We start from the raw sequence: 21,205 nt of genomic DNA on the forward strand, positions 1-21,205 counted from the left end.
TTCCCTTTTGATATTTATCTTCTCCTTGAAACACTGCTCCCCATTTGCATAATGCTGGCATGTTATCAGAGGCCATATATCTGCTTCATAATAAATTATCTCACTATCTTTATAAAAATGTGAAGAGGAAAGTTTCTCTTGGATGTCAGCAAAGGAGGTGAAGTCAGTTGCCATCTCTGTTGTTGCAATGCGGAGCACTGTTGCAAGGTGGTCATCACTAATTGTGTATCTGTTTTTTTTTGTTTGTTTCTTATTCCAATTCAATCAAATCAAGTCCAATTCAGAGTCTCAACAACTTGAGACATTCCCGATTCAAGCTGACAAGTCTCACCTCCTGTCTTAGGCTTGATCTACATGATTCAAGCTGATTGGAATAGGTGTAGCTCCTCCTCCAAGGCTGGATCTCATTTGCATCTTAGTCAGAAGGCCGAGATGCCGCTTTTAAAAATTGCTTCAAACGAAGCTAAAATGTAACCTAATGACTTCAAGCAAGCACAGCATATTGATACTACACTTGTTGAATTTCGTAACAGAAAATGTCTTTGCAGACATTAAGTTAGAACACCTACAGTGCAGAAGGAGGCCATTTGGCCCATTGAATCTGCACCAAGTCTGAGTCAGGCCCGATCCTGCCCTATCACGTAACCCTGTGCATTTGCCATCACTAATCCACCTAAACTACACGTCTTTGGACACTGAGGGGCTGTTCAGCATGGCTAATCCACATAATCTGCACATCTTTGGACTGTGCAAGGAAGCTGAAGCACCTGGAGGAAACTCATGACATCAAAGAGAACGTGCAATCTCCACACAGTCACCCAAGGCCAGGATTGAACTCTAATCCCTGGCACTCTGGCAGCAGTGCTGACCACTATGTCACCATGCTGTCCAAGTTGACCCAAACGGTACAAGCATCTTTTGGGACACTTCTTATTTTCTGATTCCATTAATTCTTTTCTAATAACCATGTTATTCAGACTACATTGAAGCCAATTCTGTTGTATTTGTGTTAATGCTTCATATGAAAATCATCAGTTGAGCTGTCTTATGGGGTCGTCCATTTTGGTACGAATCGCAGCGAAATGGACTATTACTTCAATGTAAAAAATTGCAGCTGTGCAGAGGGACCTGGGTATCCTTGTGCATGAATTGCAAAATGTTGGTTTGCGGGTGCAGCAGGTAGTTAAGAAGGCAAATGTAATTTTGTCCTTCATTGCTAGAGGGGTGGAGGTTACGGTGCTGTTGTATAAGGTGCTGGTGAGGCCACACCTGGAGTACTATGCAGTTTTGGTCTTATTACTTGAGAAAGGGTATACTGGCACTGGAGGGAGTCCAGAGGAGATTCACTAGGTTCATTCCGGAGTTGAGAGTGTTGGCTTATGAAGAGAGACTGAGTAGACTGGGATTATACTCATTGGAATTTAGAAGAATGAGGGGGGATCTTATAGAAACAGGGAGGTTGTTTCCACTGGTGTGTGAAACTAGAACTTGGGGGCATAGCCTCAAAATAAGGAGGAGCAGATTTAAGACTGAGCTGAGGGAGATCTTCTTCACCCGAAGGGTTGTGAATCTGTGGAATTCCCTGCTCAGTGAAGCAGTTGAGGCTACCTTGTTGAATGTCTTTAAGGCAAAGATAGATTTTTGAACATTAGGGAATTAAGGGTTATGGTGAGCAGACAGGTAAGTGAAGCTGGGTCTACAAAAAGATCTGCCATGGTCTTATTGAATGGCGGAGCAGGCTCAAGGGGTCAGATCGCGTACTCCTGCTCCTAGCTCTTATATTCTTAGGTCTTTTACATCACAGCTTTCATCAAGTGCCAAAGCGAAAAATTGTTTGCTATTTTATTGTTGGTCCAAGTTATCTCAGATTTCTTCTGCACATCTCACCAGTTTGCCTTGATAGTGAAACTTTTTTCAAACTGTGTTTTCTTGTCAGGGTGCAATATTGCAACAGAGTCAACCAAACGCTATAATTTTACTTTTCACACTAGCATTGGCGACATACCACCAGTCTTGCTAAATTTTGAAAATGGATAGTGTAAGAAATGGTCAGAAGTATCACTGAGGACATTCTAGATGTGGAATTATCTTACTGTGTACTTGTACATAAATCTAAGTTATTTTTCATGTTCATCACTAAGGAAATAAATCTACCATAACAATTTATTCCATGCAAAATCATTTAAACTTCGGAGGGACATAATCGCCCATTTAACTGTAATCCTTAGATTATAAAGAGGAGAGAGAAATCAATTGATGCTGAGATGGGGTGGGGAGGGTATCTTCCCTGAACGTTATTTTTCTTCATTCATTATTGCTTATTTTGCTTCGCATTTGCAAATGCATGAACTATAATCTGAATCCTGGGTATATACTTCCTGCGCCCTAGAAATCTGAGGCAAAAATATAGAATTCTCACAATCTATATATGTGCAGATGTTGGTGGAGAGTAGTTTGCAGAGAAAACAAGAGCATTGTCCTTGTGCACTCTGTTTTTGCATAAATAGATTACAAGCTCCATTACATTTACTGTGTTAGAGGAAGTGTCATCCAGTCTATGACAAGTACGTTTTCCAGTTTCCACCCACGGTACTTTGGAGATTAAATTTCTGGCATGTTCTGAAGATATCGCTTGTGTGTTGCAGACTGGTAATTGGTACGCTGTATATGCTTGTACACTGAATCTTTGCATAACCTTTAGTCGTGAACATTTAACATCTGGCCTGGTTCACATCTTTACATTCAATCTGCTGTTAGAGTTCAGAAGTGTATGCCTTTGGTTCTTCGCAAAGAGATGGTGAAACAGCAAATGACGTCCCTAACTTCTTGAGTGTTGCACGGTGCTCTTTGCTGATTTCTTTTACTGATTTTGCCTTGCCCATCTCATTTGAGAACAATCTCTGAATCACACCCTGAAAAATACCAAGTCCAGTGAGAGCAGCATACACACTTCTACCAGAATGATTGTTGTAATTTTAAAAATCTCTCATACTTCCGACCAGTTTACTTATTCTATTGTTTTACCCCGGTGCCCTTATTTGCAAGATGGACAAAGGGCAAACACAAGTAAAGGTTTAACAAGTTTATTAACAAAAACCCCACCAACCCTTAAATTACCCACATAAAACAAGAGGATACCCCAAAGTCAGATATACTACCCGCAAAGATGGTTTGGTTAAAACTGCAGGCTCAATTCTCTGAGTCCCCCTGGTCTGTCATCACGAAGGTGAATCTCGATGGCAGCTTCTTCCTTCCTTCCTTCTCTGGTCAGTCTTCCGAATGGTCAAGGGCCACCTCCTTCATCGAGTCTTCGCCAGTCTTCACTGCCGGTGTCTGAAAATGTGTTCCTTTATCCCCTGCCTGCTTGCCTTTCCAGAAACTTCTCTGGCTTCCGGCCAATGAGGTCCTGGGAGGGAATTCCAATACCCAGTGGGTTTCTTGATGTCTGTCAGACAGGACACCAGGGTCCGCCCCCAGGTGTCCATCTCCTGCTGCTGCTTACATGTAACCTGTTATCAGATTAAGCCAACTGCAGGAACTTGTGACAGAAAGTCTGGCCCGATCTGGGCTTCCAACAATAGGCTGGTGCATTTCAATGGGGTGCAATGATCTCCTGCTAAGTATCAGTAGGGTGCAACGACCTTTGAAAGGAGGTTGATGAGTCAGGCCCAGACAGCAAATGACGTCCCTAACTTCTTGAGTGTTGCACGGTGCTCTTTGCTGATTTCTTTTACTGATTTTGCCTTGCCCATCTCATTTGAGAACAATCTCTGAATCACACCCTGAAAAATACCAAGTCCAGTGAGAGCAGCATACACACTTCTACCAGAATGATTGTTGTAATTTTAAAAATCTCTCATACTTCATACAACTGGCCTGCCTGAGGTTTGACTGTGTTTGATTTTTAATACGCCCAATTCTTTAATTTAGGATATCCAATTTTATCAGCCATAAAACTAGGCCCTGTTTATGTTACATGATCATAGATGCAATGAACATCAGTTGTACACCTGTTTATCCTTCTGTGCAAATAGACTTGGTATCAATGTCCTTGCAGAATGCCAAGCATAGTATCAGCCACCAATGTCAGCACTGCTTATGGCGACATGCTTACTGGAACTGGCTGCAAATGTGCTGTGAAGCAGTATCTGTTTGCCAACTTCCTGGTTGGGAAACAGTGCTGGGATTGGTACCATCTTCAGGTCGGTTTGGTTTCATTCTGATGAAGGACGTGACACTCACTCCCATGTCCAACAACGATTATTGTAGCAACAGTGATCTCTCTTCCAGACTTGCAACATCTTTTGTGGAAAAACTGGACAATATTTTCCTTGTTGTCACTGCCAAACAGACATTTTGCTGTTTTGGGCTTTTCTAGTGAGGAGAAAAAGTTTTGATGATTTGCATTCTTCCAACTGACCTCCATTCCCTTTCATCACTCTTGATGTGGTTGGTTTTTTATCTGTCCAGAACAAAGTGGATCTCTCCATTTCTCTGTCTTCATTTGTTTCTCAAGAACTGTCAGTATTCAATCAACAAAAAATTTGATTGTGGTTTCATGACTTTAATCAATGTCATAGCATCCCACATCCATATTGTCTCATTATGTTTAGCACTTTGCAAAGATATGGTGCCACTTGGGATCATATGAATGGAAGGGGGTAGGTTGATTGACCCCCTCAAAGTGTAAGAGCTTTGCTTTATTTGTCTTGATGAGAGGTCCATCACGATAAGCTGTTCCCAATTTATAAGCCACATTTCATTAATGTATACTTTTCTGACTGCTGCAGCAACTAACATTTTCAGAGCTGCTTTCAGAGCAATCTTTTTATTGTTTACTTTGGTTATATACATTTTATTTGTGCTGTTGAAAGTCTTTAGTTTCACCTTCTTGGCAAGATCATGAAATTTGACATTTTGGTGTACTTGTTTCTACAAAAGTCATGAATGTTTCCTCTCTTCCTCAGCCTGTATAAGATCCTTGGTGCTGATGCAATTTGGCCTAATGTGATGTGATACAACAGATCTGTCTCCAACAAAAGATCAAAACGATTAACCATATTTTAAATGGTCTCCATGACATTCCTCACATCTTTTTCATCATGCTTTTTGTCTTGTCTAAGTCAGTGTAAGATCTTGTTGATGATTTGTGATTAGCCATCCCTTGACAGTTTTGGTTTAAAGCAGCTCTTTCAAGCTCTGTCACAGTCTATTTTTGTACAGTTCCCTTATTGAAAGTAAATCCAGTCAAACCTCCCTTTTGTGTTGGAATCATAGTTGGCCATCTTTTAGATAACTTCTTCACATGCTGTCTGTGAAAAACCATACTCTTGTCGCGTCTGAGCCACAGATTGTCTTGCATGTGACTCTACATTGATTTCAGGATGACTTTCCTTAAAGCTGCACATCACAAGCAAGTCATCCTGATACCAATACCATTCTTAAAAGGTTGTTGTAGCAACTAATAAATGACTGGAATCTTGAGAGTTGATACTTTCGTCAAAGTCCTAATTGGGGAAGGACATCTGAAATTCAACTGCTGAGTAGTAAGTCGGGTCTTGCTCATTATCAGGGAGAGTGTCGATGTAAGCCTACCCTGCCATTGTTATCTCTGTCGAGTCTTATACACAATCTTGTAACTTCTAACCATCCTGCTACAACGATAGCGCTTACAACACCTTGGCAGAATCTACTGCAATCAGTTGGATTCAATGACGATGTCCTGAAGACCAGCATTTGCAAATTATTTTTTCTGATGCAAGCTGTAAATGCTACTGAAGTGTGAAACTACTCATGAATAGAATAAGTCTCCTCATGAAGCAGGTCTTCCTCCAACTAATTCCCTTGGCTTTCATATGAATTGCCTGATCTATTGTTTTCATGCGATTTCTACAGATTTTATAATTATATGCTTAATTGGCACCTCATCCACCGCTGAAAAATCCCTCCCTCCACCTGCATAGTGGTAGCAATATGTATGATCAACAAGGTACTCAGGAACGATGGCACCAGATGCATGGGAACACCATCATCTGCCAGTTACATTCCAAGTCTCTTGTCATCCTGATTTGGAAGTATATTACCAGTTCTTCCATAGCTGGGTCGAAATCTTAAGGCGTTAGCTCTTAACAACACCATGGCTTACTTGCACCACACGGACTGCAATTGTTCAAGGTGGTCAGCACCAGCTTCTCGAGGGCACTTAATGAATGGGCAACAAATTCTGGCCTTAATTGCAAATGCGCAAGCACAAGCATGTACTTATACTTGTGTGCGCACAAACTTTAGTTTTCCTAGGTTCTGTTAGTATGCATTAATATATCCACCTGGATTTTGTCCTCTTTCAGTTTAACTATTTTGTCAATCATCTTCCCCTTTTCTCTCATAAACGTCTTGAAATTGTTTTTTGATTTTTTTTTCTAATGTAACATTCCTTCTGTTTAGCCGTTGGTAAATACAGGAGGAAAATGCTCTGCTATTTTGTGGTCGATACCTATGTGTTTATCTTGTGCATCCCTTAGTGACCTGATCCCAATTGTGATCTATCTTTTGTTAATTATGTGCCTATAGAATACTTCACTATTTATTTTTATAATTTAGGATAATTTGATTTTGCCAATCCTCTTTGCTTTCCATTTTGGTCTTCTTTACTAATCGCTTCATATTCCCTTTGGGATAGTAGGGTAATAAAGGAAGAAATAATTGGAGCTTGTTAGAAAGGCATGACAGTAATCATGGGACATTTTAATCTACATATAGACTGGAAAAGTCAGATGGGAAAAGGTAGCCTAGATGAGGAATTCATTGAATGTTTTTAGGATAATTTCTTACAACAGCGTGGCCTGGAGCCAACCAGGGAGCAGGCTGTACAAGACCTAGTATTGTGCAATAAGATGGAAGTAATTAATGATCTCATCCTGAAGGCATCCCTAGGTAGCAGTGACTATAAAATGATTGAATTTAACATTTAAAGAAGAGTGGGTTTGAAACTATGATTTTAAACTTTAATGTGGGCACGATATCTGAGTTAGCTAAAATTAATTGACAAATTATATTAAAGAATAGGTCAATAGAGATGCAGTGGCAAACATTAAGAGGATATTTTACAATGCACAGAATAGATCCTTGGTTAACTAGAAAGGTTAAAGATAATATCAAACTTAAGGAAAATGCAGATGATTGGCAGGTTAGGAGATTGGGCAGAATATAAGGAACAATAGAATTAATTGATTAAAGATTAATAAAGTGGGAAAAATTAGATTATGATAGAAAGCAATTCATAAATATATAAACAAATAGTGAGAGTTTTTATAAATATTTAAAGAATTAACAAAGTGAACATTTTCCCAATAGAAGATGAGTCTGGAAAATTAACTAATACCTGGGATGGGGGCGTTGTCTTATAAGGAAGCAGGCTGGCTTGTTTCTGCTGGAATATAAAGAGTAAGAAGCTGCTTGATTGAAATATATAAAATGCTATGGGGCCCTGACAGGGTGGATGTGAAGTGGGTGTTTGCCCATTATGGGAGAATTTAGAACTAGTGGTTGCAGTTTAAAAATTAGGGGTTGCCCATTTAAAATGAGGACGGCAAGAATTTTTTTCTCTCAGGATTGAGAGTCCTTGGAGATCTCTTCCTGAAAAAGTGGTGCAAGCAGTGCCTTTCAATATTTTTAAGGCAAAGATGGATAGATTCTTGATAAGCAATGAGTTGAAAGGTTGTCAGGGATAGGGGGGAGCAGATTTGATATTACTATCAGATCAGTCATAATCTTACTGAATTGTGAAGCAAGCTCTAGGGGGTGAATGGCCTACTGCTCCATTTTCACATGTCCTCTTGTCATCCTCATCTTTAAGACCTGTGTATTTAGTGTAAGTATTTTATTTAGCTTCAAATTTGTCCTCGTCTCTTTAATCATTCATTATTGGCTAATTTTTTATTTGACTAGAAAGTGTTTTCTTTAAGAAAAGCTCAAAATAAGACAAAGGAGCAACGCAACTGAATGTTGTTAGTTGTAACCTTCTGTTTGGAATACTTTAATGTTCTTCTTCAATTGCTGTAAATGTAGACATCAAAATTGTGATTCATAGCCCACCTGATGAAATGTGGCAATTTGATTATGAATCCTGAAAATCGGAAAATAGTCCTTTAATTATGTTTCCTCCATCCACTGGAATGTAGTCATGGGAGAATTGATGGTGTAGCTTGACATTATTCGCATGTGCATAATTATAGGCACCTGTGTATGCACACGTCTAAATGATCAATTTAGGGTAAATCTACACTGCACCTTGTAAATCATTCTCTCATCACATGCTGTCCTTCCTTTCGGAACTGGTGTTAAACAGCACCTTCCACTCTCTTCCCCATCCTACACCCACACAAAAAAAATCTGATGGAACTTTGTAAAACACTTAGGCCACAGCTGAAGCACAGTTTGCAGTTCTGCTCACTATGCTTTAGGAAAGATATAATTGCAAAATAGTGGGTACAGAGGAGATCTACCAGGATATTGGCCGTTCCTGGAGGATTCTAGTTTTTAAGAAACGTTGGATTAGTTAAGGTTGTTTTGTTTGGAACAGAAGAGGTTGAGAGAAGAGCATAATGTATAAAATTATGGCAAAGCTCTATCCTCCTCCTTAGTTGTGATGTCCATAACCATAGGCAACCTATGGACTGGGGACCTGTATGAGGTCCAGAAGACATTTGTTCACTGTTGCGTTTGCACAGGGTTGTCACATTCTGCTGGTTTCCATCTGTGGAGCTTTTTTCCAACAATATGACTGAAGTGATATGCATGTAAAGCAAGGGCAAGTGAAGTGAGGTGCATGCTGAATGCTCACAACGTTGACTGAGAGAGTTGGGCGCATCCTGTGCATCCAATCAAGTGTAAATATTTATTTTCTTTTTACCATTTAAAGTTGACAGTTCTATTAGTATATGAATAATTAAGCATATTCTATAGCTTGCTATGAAATATTCCGCATGTATTGAATGCATTCAATTTTATTCAAGGTTCATAGTTAATGGACATGCCCAATTTCTATCTTTTGGCCCAATGAGATGAAGGAACATCACTTATCTGGCCCAATCACTAGCCTATGTTGCCTGTCACTGATTTAGGGTAGAGGTAGGGGATTTGGGAGGAATTCATTTTCACTCAGGGGTTGTGGAGAAGTGGAGCTCACTGCTTGGAAGGGTGGTAATAAAAAAATCTAACATTTAAAGGCAATTGAATATGATTTGAAGTGCCCTAACTATGGGGCAGTTAACAAACAGCTGAAAAGTGTAATGGCTGGACGACTCATTGTCAGCTGACACAAACATGATGGGCCAAGTGATTCCCTTCTGTGTTGTAAATTTCAATGATTCTGTGGTAGTGAAGGGAAAGTTGGCGTAGAAATCTTTCACATGTTCTTCATATCAAACAAACTGTAGGATGGTACATACTTTAATGCTCTTCCTAAATTGTTGCAAATTTAGGCATTAAAACTTGGATGAAATGGGGCAATTTGATTATGAATACTGAAAATACATTGATCATAGTCCCCAACAGAAGTAAATTCACCAACCAAGGATTAACTTCCTATTCCCAGTTCCAATCTCTCCTTTTCTCTCTCTTTGAGTTTCCATCCCTCCCTAGTTCCAAAGTGCTGTAACCAAAATCACAAGTGGTATTCACTGCAACTGTATTACGTTAGCCTTTCCTATCTTATTGATCATGCTACCCTTCTCCAAATCTCTTCCTGATTGGAATAGTCCTTGCTTGATTCTATTAATTCCTATTTGATCATCTAGCCCCTCGAGCCCCGCCGTTCAATAAGATCATGGCTGATTTGTCATGTCTCAGTTCCACATTCCCGCCCTCTCCCCATAACCCTTAATCCCCTCTCTTATCAAAAACCTATCAACCCGCGTCTTAAATATATTTAGCCAGGCAGCCTCCACCACTTCAACGGGCAGAGAATTCCAGAGATTCACCACCCTTTGAGTGAAGAAGTTCTTCCTCAACTCTGTTCTAAACCGCACCCCCCCCCCCCCCCCCCCCCCCCCCCCCCCCCCCGTTTATCTTGAGGCTGTGCCCTCTAGTCCTATTACCAAAGTGGAGGAGACTGTTCTGAGAGACTTCCTCTTTGACGATGACTGTGCCCTGTATACTGACTCAGAGCCAGAGATGCAAGTCGGTGTTGACAAATTTTCCATGGCTCGTGACAACTTTGGACTCACCATCAACATTAAAAAGACCGAAGTCATGCACCAGCCTGCTCCTCATGCACAGAACCCATAATCACAATCAAAGGGCAGAAACTGCAGGCAGTGGACCAGTTCACTATTGATACAGAAGTTAACTGCAGAATAGCAAAGGCAAGTTCTGCTTTCGGTAGACTGTGCTCCACTGTATGGGAACGTCGAGGAATCAGCCCACAACAAAAGTGAAGGTCTACAGTGCCATGGTACTCACTACACTCCTGTATGCCTGTGAATCAAAGGCACGCAAGACAGGTCAATCATTCTCTCATGACTTGTCTTCACACAATATTACGCATCAGATGGCAAGACAAAGTACCAGACATTGAAGTTCTCTCTAGAGCAAGTCTACCATCAGTCCACACACTGCTGACAAGAGCACAGACCCAGTGGGCAGATCATGTCATCCATATGCCGGACAAGTGCATACCCAAGCAGCTCCTTTTTGGGGAACTCTTTGCTGGAAGACGCTCACATTGAGAGCAGAAGAAATGTTATAAAGACACGCTCAAGGCCTCCCTGAAGTCGCTTGACATAGACACGACCACCTGGGAAACACTGGCACAAAACTGCCCTACCTGGCGCTGCCTCATCCACAAGTGTTGTCAAGTTTATGAAACAAAGTGCAGTGCTGAAGCACAACTTAAGCGCGAGCTGCGTAAGTCCAGAGCCACCAGTGCAACAACTACAGTGCCTACTCAAGTCTGCCCAATATGTGCCAGAACATTCCGTGCCTGAATTGGCCTGATCAGGCGTCTTCGGACATACTGCATCCAGCCTCAAAATGACTAATGGTGTCAAGGTCCTCATCGACAACAATGGATGAACAACAACATATTTGTGTACATTCACATATAAGTTATTTCCCTAATTGGAAACTGTGAAGTGCTTTTGAGATATTATGTTCTTTAACGGGATATTTAAAATGACAACAGTGTAGAAATGGACAGTAGCAGTGTGTGCAAATAGATTTTCAGGTTTGATTTTATAAATCAACTAGTAGTGGCCTTGCACTGAAACTGTTTATTTGTTTCATTTAAATGCCACAAAACACTTAAATTGTGTGATTTCATGACATAACCATTGCCTTTTTTTGTGAAAAAAAAGCTGGTGATATTCTAATTTCCTATGAACATCTCCTCTAGATTAATCTTTTATTTCCTTTCTTATCTCATTATCATTCTGTTGGCATTGCACCATCATCCCTTTTGCCATTAAACTCTATTTCTCTCTGAGAGATGCTGCCTGACCTGCTGAGTATTTCTAGTGTTATTTTTGTTTTAATTTCAGATTTCCAACATCTGCAGTATTTTTGTTTATGATGCAGGCCCGCATTAATATTGGCTTCATACCATCATTTTGCTTAGAAGTACTGAAAATTTGCATTGCAATTCAATAAACAGATGGCTACAGATTTTCAGCAGATTTGATGAATACATTTTCTTATTGGTTCAGAACTTCTGTTAAAAGTAAATAAGTGAACCTAATTTGAGGGGAAATGATTGTGGGGAGTAGGTTCTGCAGGGGAATGATTTGAGTTTTATTCAGTTGTAAAGAAAATAATGGTTTTTTGACTTCGATGGGTATATTTGTGTACAGCACTCAAATGATTGGTATATTTGTGTATAACATTCAAATACAATTCATTTATATTATTTTGATTAATGTTACTCATAATATTTTCTTTCTGTTTTGGTAAATTTTGAATTTCATTGTTGGTATTGTAGCTGCTTGATTAGAGGTTATTGTAGTTGACTGTGGGTATTAAAGTGGAAGTTATGTTTGAAATGAGTACTAATACTCTTGAGAATTACTCTGTGTATATCTGAAGTTTACAGAAATGTAAACTTAGAATCATTGAATCCCTACAGTGCAGAAGGAGGCCATTTGATCCATCGAGCTTGCAGTGACCACAATCCAATCCAGGCTCTATTCCCGTAACCCCACATACCTACCCTGCTAATCCCTCTGACAATTTAGCGTGGCCAGTCAGCCTAACCTGCACACATCTTTTGACTGTGGGAGGAAACCAGAGCACCCGGATGAAACCTTCGTAGAAATGGGGAGAAGGTGCAAACTCCACACAGACAGTGAGTGACCTGAGGCCAGAATTGAGCCTGGGTTCCTGGCACTGTGAGACAGCAGTGCCAGCCACTGTGCCATCATTATGTGCATGTGCTTTGTATATGGTATACAGAATGTGCCAAAAATGTAGCAACATACAAAGAAGATATCATTCTGCTATCTGGTCACAGAATGCGAGCCTCTGTGCAGTTCATCACTTTCTCTCCTATTTATAAGTACATTTGACACTTCAAATGTTTTGTGTTTTGTTGCAGGGAATGTTTATGGAAGTTTTTCTTTCCAGCTGACTATCAGACACTGAAGGTCACTGAATTAGCAAAGCCTAGAAAGCCAAGGCAGATTCTTGCATTTGAACTACGCATGAATATCATTGCAGATGCCACCATTGATTTACTTTTTACGAAAAATCGGGTAAGCACAATCAACTTAATTGCACATCATCAGCAATAATTTTATAGGTTATGTCATATGTCAGAACTAAGACAGAGAGCTAATTAGAAAGCATAGCAGGTTGTAAAGTCTGTAAGGTTGATAACACCTGTTATATCACTAATTTATTGAGGACAGATGGCGTGATGGTCAGGGAGTCTAAGGTGTTGGGGTAAATTGGGTTTATTGTTAGATCCTTGGAGAATAATAGTGAGGTAACAGCGCAGAGCTCGTGGCATGGTTGCTAATGAAGTACACTAAGATTTATGATCAATAAATGTTACAATCTTCAGTTGTTGAATTACAGTATCTTAAAAGGGAGTTAACTTGACAGTACACAGGCAATTGGAATACAGCAAAAATTATAGTTTTAAAAAAAGTGACTTTGCTTCCACAAGAAGTTTTGATGATCTGAACTTTGCCTTGAATCACTGTTTTCATTTGTATTTTGAAGAAGTCAGACCATGAGGCATCACTTGGGTTTCCTCTCCACAAAAGCTGCCAGCCCTGCTGAGCAAAATTAAGTAATATTAGATTGAAAAACACATTTAAGATTGTGCACATTTGAAATTGTGTTTTATAACTTTGAATGAAGGAAGCCCTGTATACATTAGAATGGAAACGCTATAATCCAGATTTTGCAAGGCACTCACAGCATACACTGTTACTTAAATTTGTTTGTTCCTGATTAGGTTTGAACATTTTTATCCATATAGTTATTGGAAGTGCAAATTGATAATGCAGCAGGATATCTGTGGAACAATGGAACCACAAGCACCTCTCCTTAACAGATAGGTTAAGGGATTGAGAAATAAACTGAAGTGGGGATGTGAATTAGAATGGTGAATTTCATGTCAAATTAGGTACAGAAAGAAAAACAGAGGATAAGAACAAGCGGATTGAGGGAGAAAAAGACAGTGGAAAAGTAAGAAGAGAAAAAGTAAATTTAATATTTTACTTTTTAAAAATTTCAACAATTCTCGATCTGCAGGAATCAGACTTCACAGATATAGTTATTCAATTTCAGGAGAGAAGTTGGTTAGCAGCCATTAACAATCTATCACCTTGTTAAAGGGTAGCTAGGGTGTAATTGTGTAGATTTTTGTGGTGTGTTTAATGGCCAATTAATGAGCAAATACAGTAAATTCAGGGTGATCATAGGAAAATTAAAGGCGAGGCACTATTTTTCGGGAGCTAAATGACAGCAATGCAAATTGGCTAAACTTGTAAAAAATTTGAAATTCACTGAATATAGTTTCCTCAAGTTGTTGATTGATTTACACATTAATAACAGTGTGTGTTAGTCAGACACCATTAAAATTTAGGCCTATACATCGAGTTTCTTGATGTTGTAGCAGAACTTGTGTAGCTGAGCTGTATGGATCTTTGAAATATTTACCTCAGTTAAGTGCTCGATTGAGGGGGTGATAGTGCAGCAATATCTGTCAATACTTGCATGTAGATGTCAGCCACTAAAGCAAGGAAGGTAGTGAAATGTACCTATCAGGAGAGGAAGGAGCAAACAAGATAAAGCCTCAAACTATTTTTGTGATTTTTAGTACTTTTTCTCCTGTTTTACTGGATAATATGTTTATTTTAGGAGACCAATGCCATACATGTAAATGTTGGAGCAGGTTCATATTTGGAAGTTAATGTTCCTATGACAGTAAGTGAAAATGGTAAGCATTTGCCCACATTTTGAAACATTCCTTTATGTTCTAAAAGATGTTGGTGTATTGCTGAAAATGTCTTGGATTGAGGAAAATTCATTTTAAGCATTGTACTTGAAAGCTTTAATTTTAGTATCATAAAATCTACCTGCAAGGTTACATGGATCTGAATTTCTTTCAGGCTGGGTTGGACAGAATTTTATTTGACAGGGGAGTTGACCGTTAAGTGGGGCAGATAGGAAAATGAAGATGAGACCACAACCAGATCAGCCATGATCTTGTTGAATGATGGAGCAGACTCAAAATAAATGGCCTATTCTTACTATGTTACTATATTGGCTATCAGGCAACGATGGGAGAAAAATATGAAGAAATTTTTTTTCAAAGTGTTGTTCATACTAACTATATATGTGGACTTTTAATTCTATAGGCTTTTCACCGACTATTAAAGGTCAGCTTCTCCACGTGGATGCAACTAGTAGCATGCTGTATCGAACCCTGTTGGAGGCAGAAATGTTAGCTGTAAGTTTGTTAATTTTTTGTAAGCCAGTTCTGAGGTGAAAACTAACCTTTCGAAGTTCAGTGGTATTGCAATGAAGTTGACTGAATATTTAAAATGGGTTAACAAATTCTATTTTAGTATAATTGGATGCCATAGCTGATACCTGAATTCTTAGTTTCTTATTGTGTATCTTTCGTTTGCCCTATAAACTTATGTAAAGTAATGTTATCCCAGCTATGAAACTGGTGAGACAGAGGATAACATAACCCTTTATGGATGCAATGAGGAAGCACTTGTGTGGTTCGTTTGATTACTTTGCTAATCGTGAATTAAGAGTTGTATGCAAAACTTGCACTATTGCATTTTCGTAGATGATTTTCATTGAGTTCTCTGATCTCAGCTGGGTTGGTGTTAGGATTCTGCAATTGGCAAAATATGGGAGGGAATCTTGCTGTTTGGAATTCATTTCTAAAAGTAAGAAAAAACATTTTTCTTAGGTATGCATATGCGCGTATATAAGAAAGCAGAAAAGTAGGGAGTATTATTGGAAAATGTGTGTTACTAACATTAGCAAATTAACTTCTGTTTGACCAGTCACCAAGCCCTGACAGTATGAGAACGCTGTTAGCAGATAATATCTTTTAACAAAGTGTTCTGTCACTTCAATTGTGTGCTACTTCATTTATTTTCCTCACTTGTCTCCAGACCCAACTCCTTCAACTTAGACCTGCTGTCACTGGTCTTGAAAGAAATGTATTTGAAATCAAAACTGATCAAAAGGTGTTAAAGATAATAAACCATCATCATGTGTGCTCGGCACAAAGGCAGGTCCTTGGCCTAGTCTTCTTCTTGCCTCTCTTTTCAGTCTTTTCATTTTCCAATAATTTCTTTTAACTTCCAAGCTGTCCAGCATTAATACTCTCTTTTTTTCTTGAAATCTTTCCCTGTTTTCCCTTAACACATGTCCTGCCTGAATTTTGCTGCATTTTCCTAATTACATTCAGCAAATTTCTTTGTTCTTTCACTGTCCTCAACACTTCTTCATTTGTTACTCTGTCTAGCTGATGTTTTTCATTCTCCCCAAAACACATTTCAAAGCTACTTAGCAAGTTGTCTGCTCTTTAAATTCTAAGCCTTGCACGCATACAAAAATAACATTCCAAACGAAGCTTTTTACAAGTCACTTATTGCATTATTTGTTCAGTTTCCTGGCTAGCAATTGTCTCTGTTTACTAAAAATAGTCTTTCCCATTGCTACCCTTTTTCTTATTTGTTGATTGCACCAGCAGTTATGCTTCCTAAATACTTTAATTCTTGCATCTGTTCCTGTTCTTTTCCTTCTGTGAATGTATGCACATTTTTTGGTGATTTGGAGATATGTATCACTTCAGGTTTGCCAACGTTCACTTTTGTTCCAAAGTTCATGCCTACTCTTACTAGTCTAGTACCAATTCTTATAATTTTCTTTTGAGCTTACTGCAAGTGCTTTGTTACTTGCAACTATAAACCGATAAAATTTGTCACCTCCACCCCACCCTACTCCACCCATGCTGCGTCTAATCTTAACATCAGATTGTGTCTTATTCCTTAATCATGACTCCTGCATAGATATTGAAAGAGACAACGCCCTTGTTGAAAATCTGCCAATTACATGAGGTTCTAATTCACCTTTGGCTACTCTCTCTGTTGCCATTTGTCCCAATGACAGATTTTCTATGCATCATCTATCTTCTCAGTAAATCCAATGGAGGAAAATTTGCTGGCCATTCATGATGGTGGTCCCTTTGGCAGCACAACCTCTCCCATGGGTTTTGCAGCAGCAGCATGGGGTGCCATCAATGAGAAATCCCATTGTAGTACTGGGATTAAAGAATTCCATTGCCAAAGAATAGCATGTCGCTGCCACCAAGAAACCTGTGGCTGGGAGGCTGAACAATTTCCTCCAACGTTTTTTGGCATTGTCAAGAGCTTAATCCAGTAAAAACAAAATAGCAAAGATGTTTCAAATTGATAACAAAACTTAATGCTGGAAACAAAAGTTCTGAAGAAGAGTTTGTTTTTAAAATAGAGCTTGTCAGTTCTCATGTTTGTTCTGTATTTCCAGTATTTTCTGTTTTTTGCTAAACTTAATTAAACTCTTTGTTGCGTTTAAACATAATTTTTATCCTCCATTATGGAATGATGAATGAAGAACAAAGGAAACAGCTCCAGTTGTTAGGGTTTATTGCCTTGAGTTTTGATTAAATTAGTAGGCTGCTTTGTCAGTGGCAAGGAATATTGCTTTACTTAATTCTCTAAAATGGAGATAATCTGCCTTCTGCTTCAGAGACATAATGTTATGACCCTAATGTTTCATTGAAATCAGATGTTACATTTTTCAATTAAAAGTACATAGAGAAGTGAGAAGCCATGGGCTGTATGTTTGGTTATGCATTGCCCATTATTCAGGTGTTAATGGCCGATTGAATGCTCAGTCTGGAAAGCACAAAGCATGTCATCACTCCTACTGAAGGAAGATATAGGGTCTGAAACAGGCGATAGTAAACTGGAAACTACTGCAGGGTCGAGGTGTTTGATATAGTTTAAGAGAAACAACTTGTTTTTTGTTTCCTCTTCCTGTTTCTAAAGCCCAGGTTTCAGTGTAATGCACTTTATAACCAGGTCACATATGGACAGGTGCAATGCAATGTGCTCTACGCTAAGGGCAAAAATATTCTTCTCAAACTGGTCTCCCACTCAAGAACAGAGCTCTGCCTTAGTCTTCCTGGCTGGTGTTTCATTCCTAATCATAAGCATTTTTCTCCTGGCACAACTGTACAGACCCCAAGCAGTATCTGTTGCCTGCCTTAAAGGTGGCACACACCAAACAGACACAGAAGAGGGCTTCCTCCCACATCCCTTGTTCTCTTAGCTGCTGAAGTTGTAGTGCATGATGATGTCGACCGTACATATGTGTAGGCTGGGTACCGGTAAGCAAGGAAGAAAGAAAGTACTTTCCAATCTCCAGGAATACTTTTTTGGCCACCAGATTGATGCCAATTGTAGCAGACTTGCTGCCATTCCAAAGGGTTGCTGACCAATAGAAATCAGAAGTGTTGGAAATGCTCAGTGTGTCTAGTAGCAGCTGTGCAAAGAGAAACAGAGCTCAGTGATTTTACATTAGAACAAGTGAAGATCAACGACCTGAAGCGAAGACATTGTTTCTCTCTCCATAGATGCTGCCTGGCAATTGCGCACAACTTGGCTATTTGTGTTATGCAATCAACTCTGCTTCTTTGAACCTTACCCTGTGCAATATATGGTTAGCAACACCCAAAACATTTTAGCTTTGTTAACTGAAAAATTGCACTTTGCATTGTGTGATGAATATTTTCTTATTTTAAATTGAAATTAACCATACTTACAAATGCCCAGTATGGAGCATTTAATACCAGAGTAAAGTACTGCAGCTGCTGAAAATCAGAAATATGAACAGAAACGGCTGGAAATATCTTGCAGGCCAGGCAGCATCTATGGAGAGAGAAACAGTGTCTTTACTTCAGGTCGTTGATCTTCACTTGTTCTGATGAAAGATCACCGAGCTCTGTTTCTCTTTGCACAGCTGCAATTTCAATTTCTATTGGTTAGCAACCCTTTGGAATAGCATCGCATCTGCTACAATTGGCATCAATCTGGTGGCCAAAGAAAGTATTCCTGGAGATTGGAAAGTACCTTCTTACTTCCTTGCTTACCAGTATCCAGCCTGTACATATGTACGATTGATATCTCATGAACCACAACTTCAGTAGCTAAGAGAACAGGGGATGTGGGAGGAAGCTCTCTTCTGTGTCTGTTTGGTGTGTGCTGTCTTTAAGGCAGGCAGCAGATACTGCATGGGGCCTGTACGATAGTGCCAGAAGAAAAATGCTTATGATTAGGAATGAAACACCAATCAGGAAAACTATGGCAGAGCTCTGTTCTTGAGTGGATGACTGGTTTGAGAAGAATGTCTTTGCCTCTGATGTAGAGCACATTGCATTGCACCATATGTCACCTGGATATTTACACTCCAAAGGATTGGAACTTTTGTCACAATTTATTGCATTGAAATATGGGAAAGATTTCAAGTAAATTGCCTTGAAATATAATGTGTTCTGATTTTTAAATAGCTTTCATGCCTTACTGTCGGCTTTCCATAACATCATTTCCAGGAGCCTTCTATGCTGATGCTCCCTGATGTTTTTCAGACGTCACTTTCATAAAACAAGAACTAATAAGTTAGATGAGCTTGAAAGATCATCGAGCAAAATATTCATTGATGAATCACATCCATGTTTCTGTGAATTCAAACTTTGGTTCTGCCAGCGATGGTCTGTTGAACTCTGAAGCCACAGGTTAGACTGGATTGGATAGCTCTTCTAGGTGGTGGTTACTGCCTGGGGGTTCCCTTGCCAGCTCTTCTAGTTGATGGTTGTACATCTGTGACCTCTTTTCACCCATTCTAATTTTATTTGGCGCTTGTTAGCTGAAGCTTGAAATTTGTCTAGCTACTGTTGGATATGGATATGGACTTCTTCATTATCTGATTAATTGTGAATGGAGCTGTATGTTCTATTCCACAAAGGCAGTTGGTGATGGATCCAATTGGAGCCAGTTTTATGCATTTTTAGGAGCATTTGTGTATAGCATTCCTCATTACAAGCATGCACTTCCTAATACACCAACCACAAATTCAGTTTGTTTCTATTTATTGAGGCAGAAGTGAATCCCCAATTAATGTCCACCATCTGCATACAAATAAAGAAACTAATATACAGTTAACACTGTGCAATCATCAACGGACATCCCATGTCTGACTATGTTAAAGAGAATATCATTAGTAAATCACCTGAAGGTGTTGAGGCGAAGAACACTGATCTGAGGAAGCTCTAACGGCAATGTTCTGAGATTGAGGTAATTAACCTCCAAAAAAGATCTTCCATTTTGTATTGCTATGACTACAGCCAGCTTCTCGCTGACTTCAACTATGCAAAGTCTCCCAGATGCCACACTTGATCATATGTTGCCTTGATGTCAAAGGCAGTCATTGTCATGTCACTTCTGGAATTTAGCTTTTTTGTTCTATGTTTGGACCAAGACTGTAATGAGAACTGTAACCCTATAGTTTAAACTGTTTAATATCTTCAGCAAAATAGCAAAAGATGAATTTCAAATGAATGTGTTAAGTGCTTGCACGATAGCATTCTGTGGTACAATTTCAGAGTCATAAGGTTTGATTTTTAATTCTGAGATTGGCACCCAATATCAGGCACATAGCTGTTCCCAATACCGCGCTGCGTTAATGCTTGGTATATGGCACAGTTCTTTATAAGCTGGCCAATTAGTGATCAGAGAGCACATTTGCCATTAATATAAGTATGGCAAGCAGGTTATGTGTCTGATGGGCCATGAGGAGTTCCTCCAGCACTCGGATCAGTGTTCATTATTGTGATTGCAACGAGAAGGCAGGCAGGAATGTTGCCATTGACTGCGAGGTCACTCTCCCCCTCCCACCCAGCATCCTCAAAATTGACCCACTCAAGACTCAGCACTTAGCAGTAGAGGTGGAGGTGGAGATGATGGCTGAAGTGCACAACAGAATGACCCATGCCTGCCATCACAAGTGCATGCCACCTCATTACAAGGAGGCTGAGCTCTGAGTTGGTCTGCCTTGACCATTGTGTTGCCAAGTACAAGTACCTGGACATCCAGGAAAACATGGGCAAGAAGCTGATTTGACCAGCAGGATGAGGAGCTGATGAAGAGGATGCAACAGCGTGCCCCAACCCCCAACCCCCAACCCCCAACCTCCAACCTGCAGTGTTTCAAACTCAGCCAGGGACATGTGCATTGTGTGCTGACTAGAATTGCAGAGTGGCCTTAATTGACCCTTTAGTGATAATTAATTGGCTACTCACCACTTGCAGGCTGTTTTCTCCCTGAAATGGATTGTCCCAAAATGACCTGGAAGTGGGAGCGTGCCAGGAAACTGGCTGGTGGAGGGCATTGTGAGCCCTGTCCGCCTTTGTTCCTGCTTCCTTGGCCAATTAAAAAATTGGCCCATAGAGTTGCTGATGAGAAGAGATCTGAATAAGTAAAAAATTTGCAAAAGAATCAACAGATTAACTTTTCTTGAGATAAGGAGACCATGATCTATTGTTATATTTGTGCTGGATATTGAGAGAGTGAATTTTTCAGAGCCAACAGCTTATTGTCAGCATTTGACAGGAAGAGGTGGCAATCTTGATATCCAA

The 21,205-nt window shown here is 39.6% G+C and overlaps 1 protein-coding gene and 1 pseudogene across 8 annotated transcripts in view; both read left to right on the forward strand.

The window, feature by feature from the left end:
* Nucleotides 1-21,205, forward strand: part of kiaa1109 (KIAA1109 ortholog) — a 487,987-nt gene that overhangs the window by 110,683 nt on the left and 356,099 nt on the right. For all 8 annotated transcript variants that reach the window (XM_080193511.1, XM_080193510.1, XM_080193515.1 and 5 more), the window contains exons 12-14: nucleotides 12,587-12,743; nucleotides 14,362-14,440; nucleotides 14,862-14,953. In XM_080193511.1, the coding sequence (XP_080049637.1) occupies nucleotides 12,587-12,743; nucleotides 14,362-14,440; nucleotides 14,862-14,953 (328 nt within the window). The remainder of the gene's footprint in view (nucleotides 1-12,586; nucleotides 12,744-14,361; nucleotides 14,441-14,861; nucleotides 14,954-21,205) is intronic.
* On the forward strand, nucleotides 20,360-20,835 carry LOC145348399 (mitochondrial import inner membrane translocase subunit Tim10 pseudogene; annotated as a pseudogene).

This window comes from Carcharhinus amblyrhynchos, chromosome 1 (assembly GCF_965287045.1).
Source record: "Carcharhinus amblyrhynchos chromosome 1, sCarAmb.v2.hapA, whole genome shotgun sequence".
Classification (NCBI taxonomy): Eukaryota; Metazoa; Chordata; class Chondrichthyes; order Carcharhiniformes; family Carcharhinidae; genus Carcharhinus; species Carcharhinus amblyrhynchos.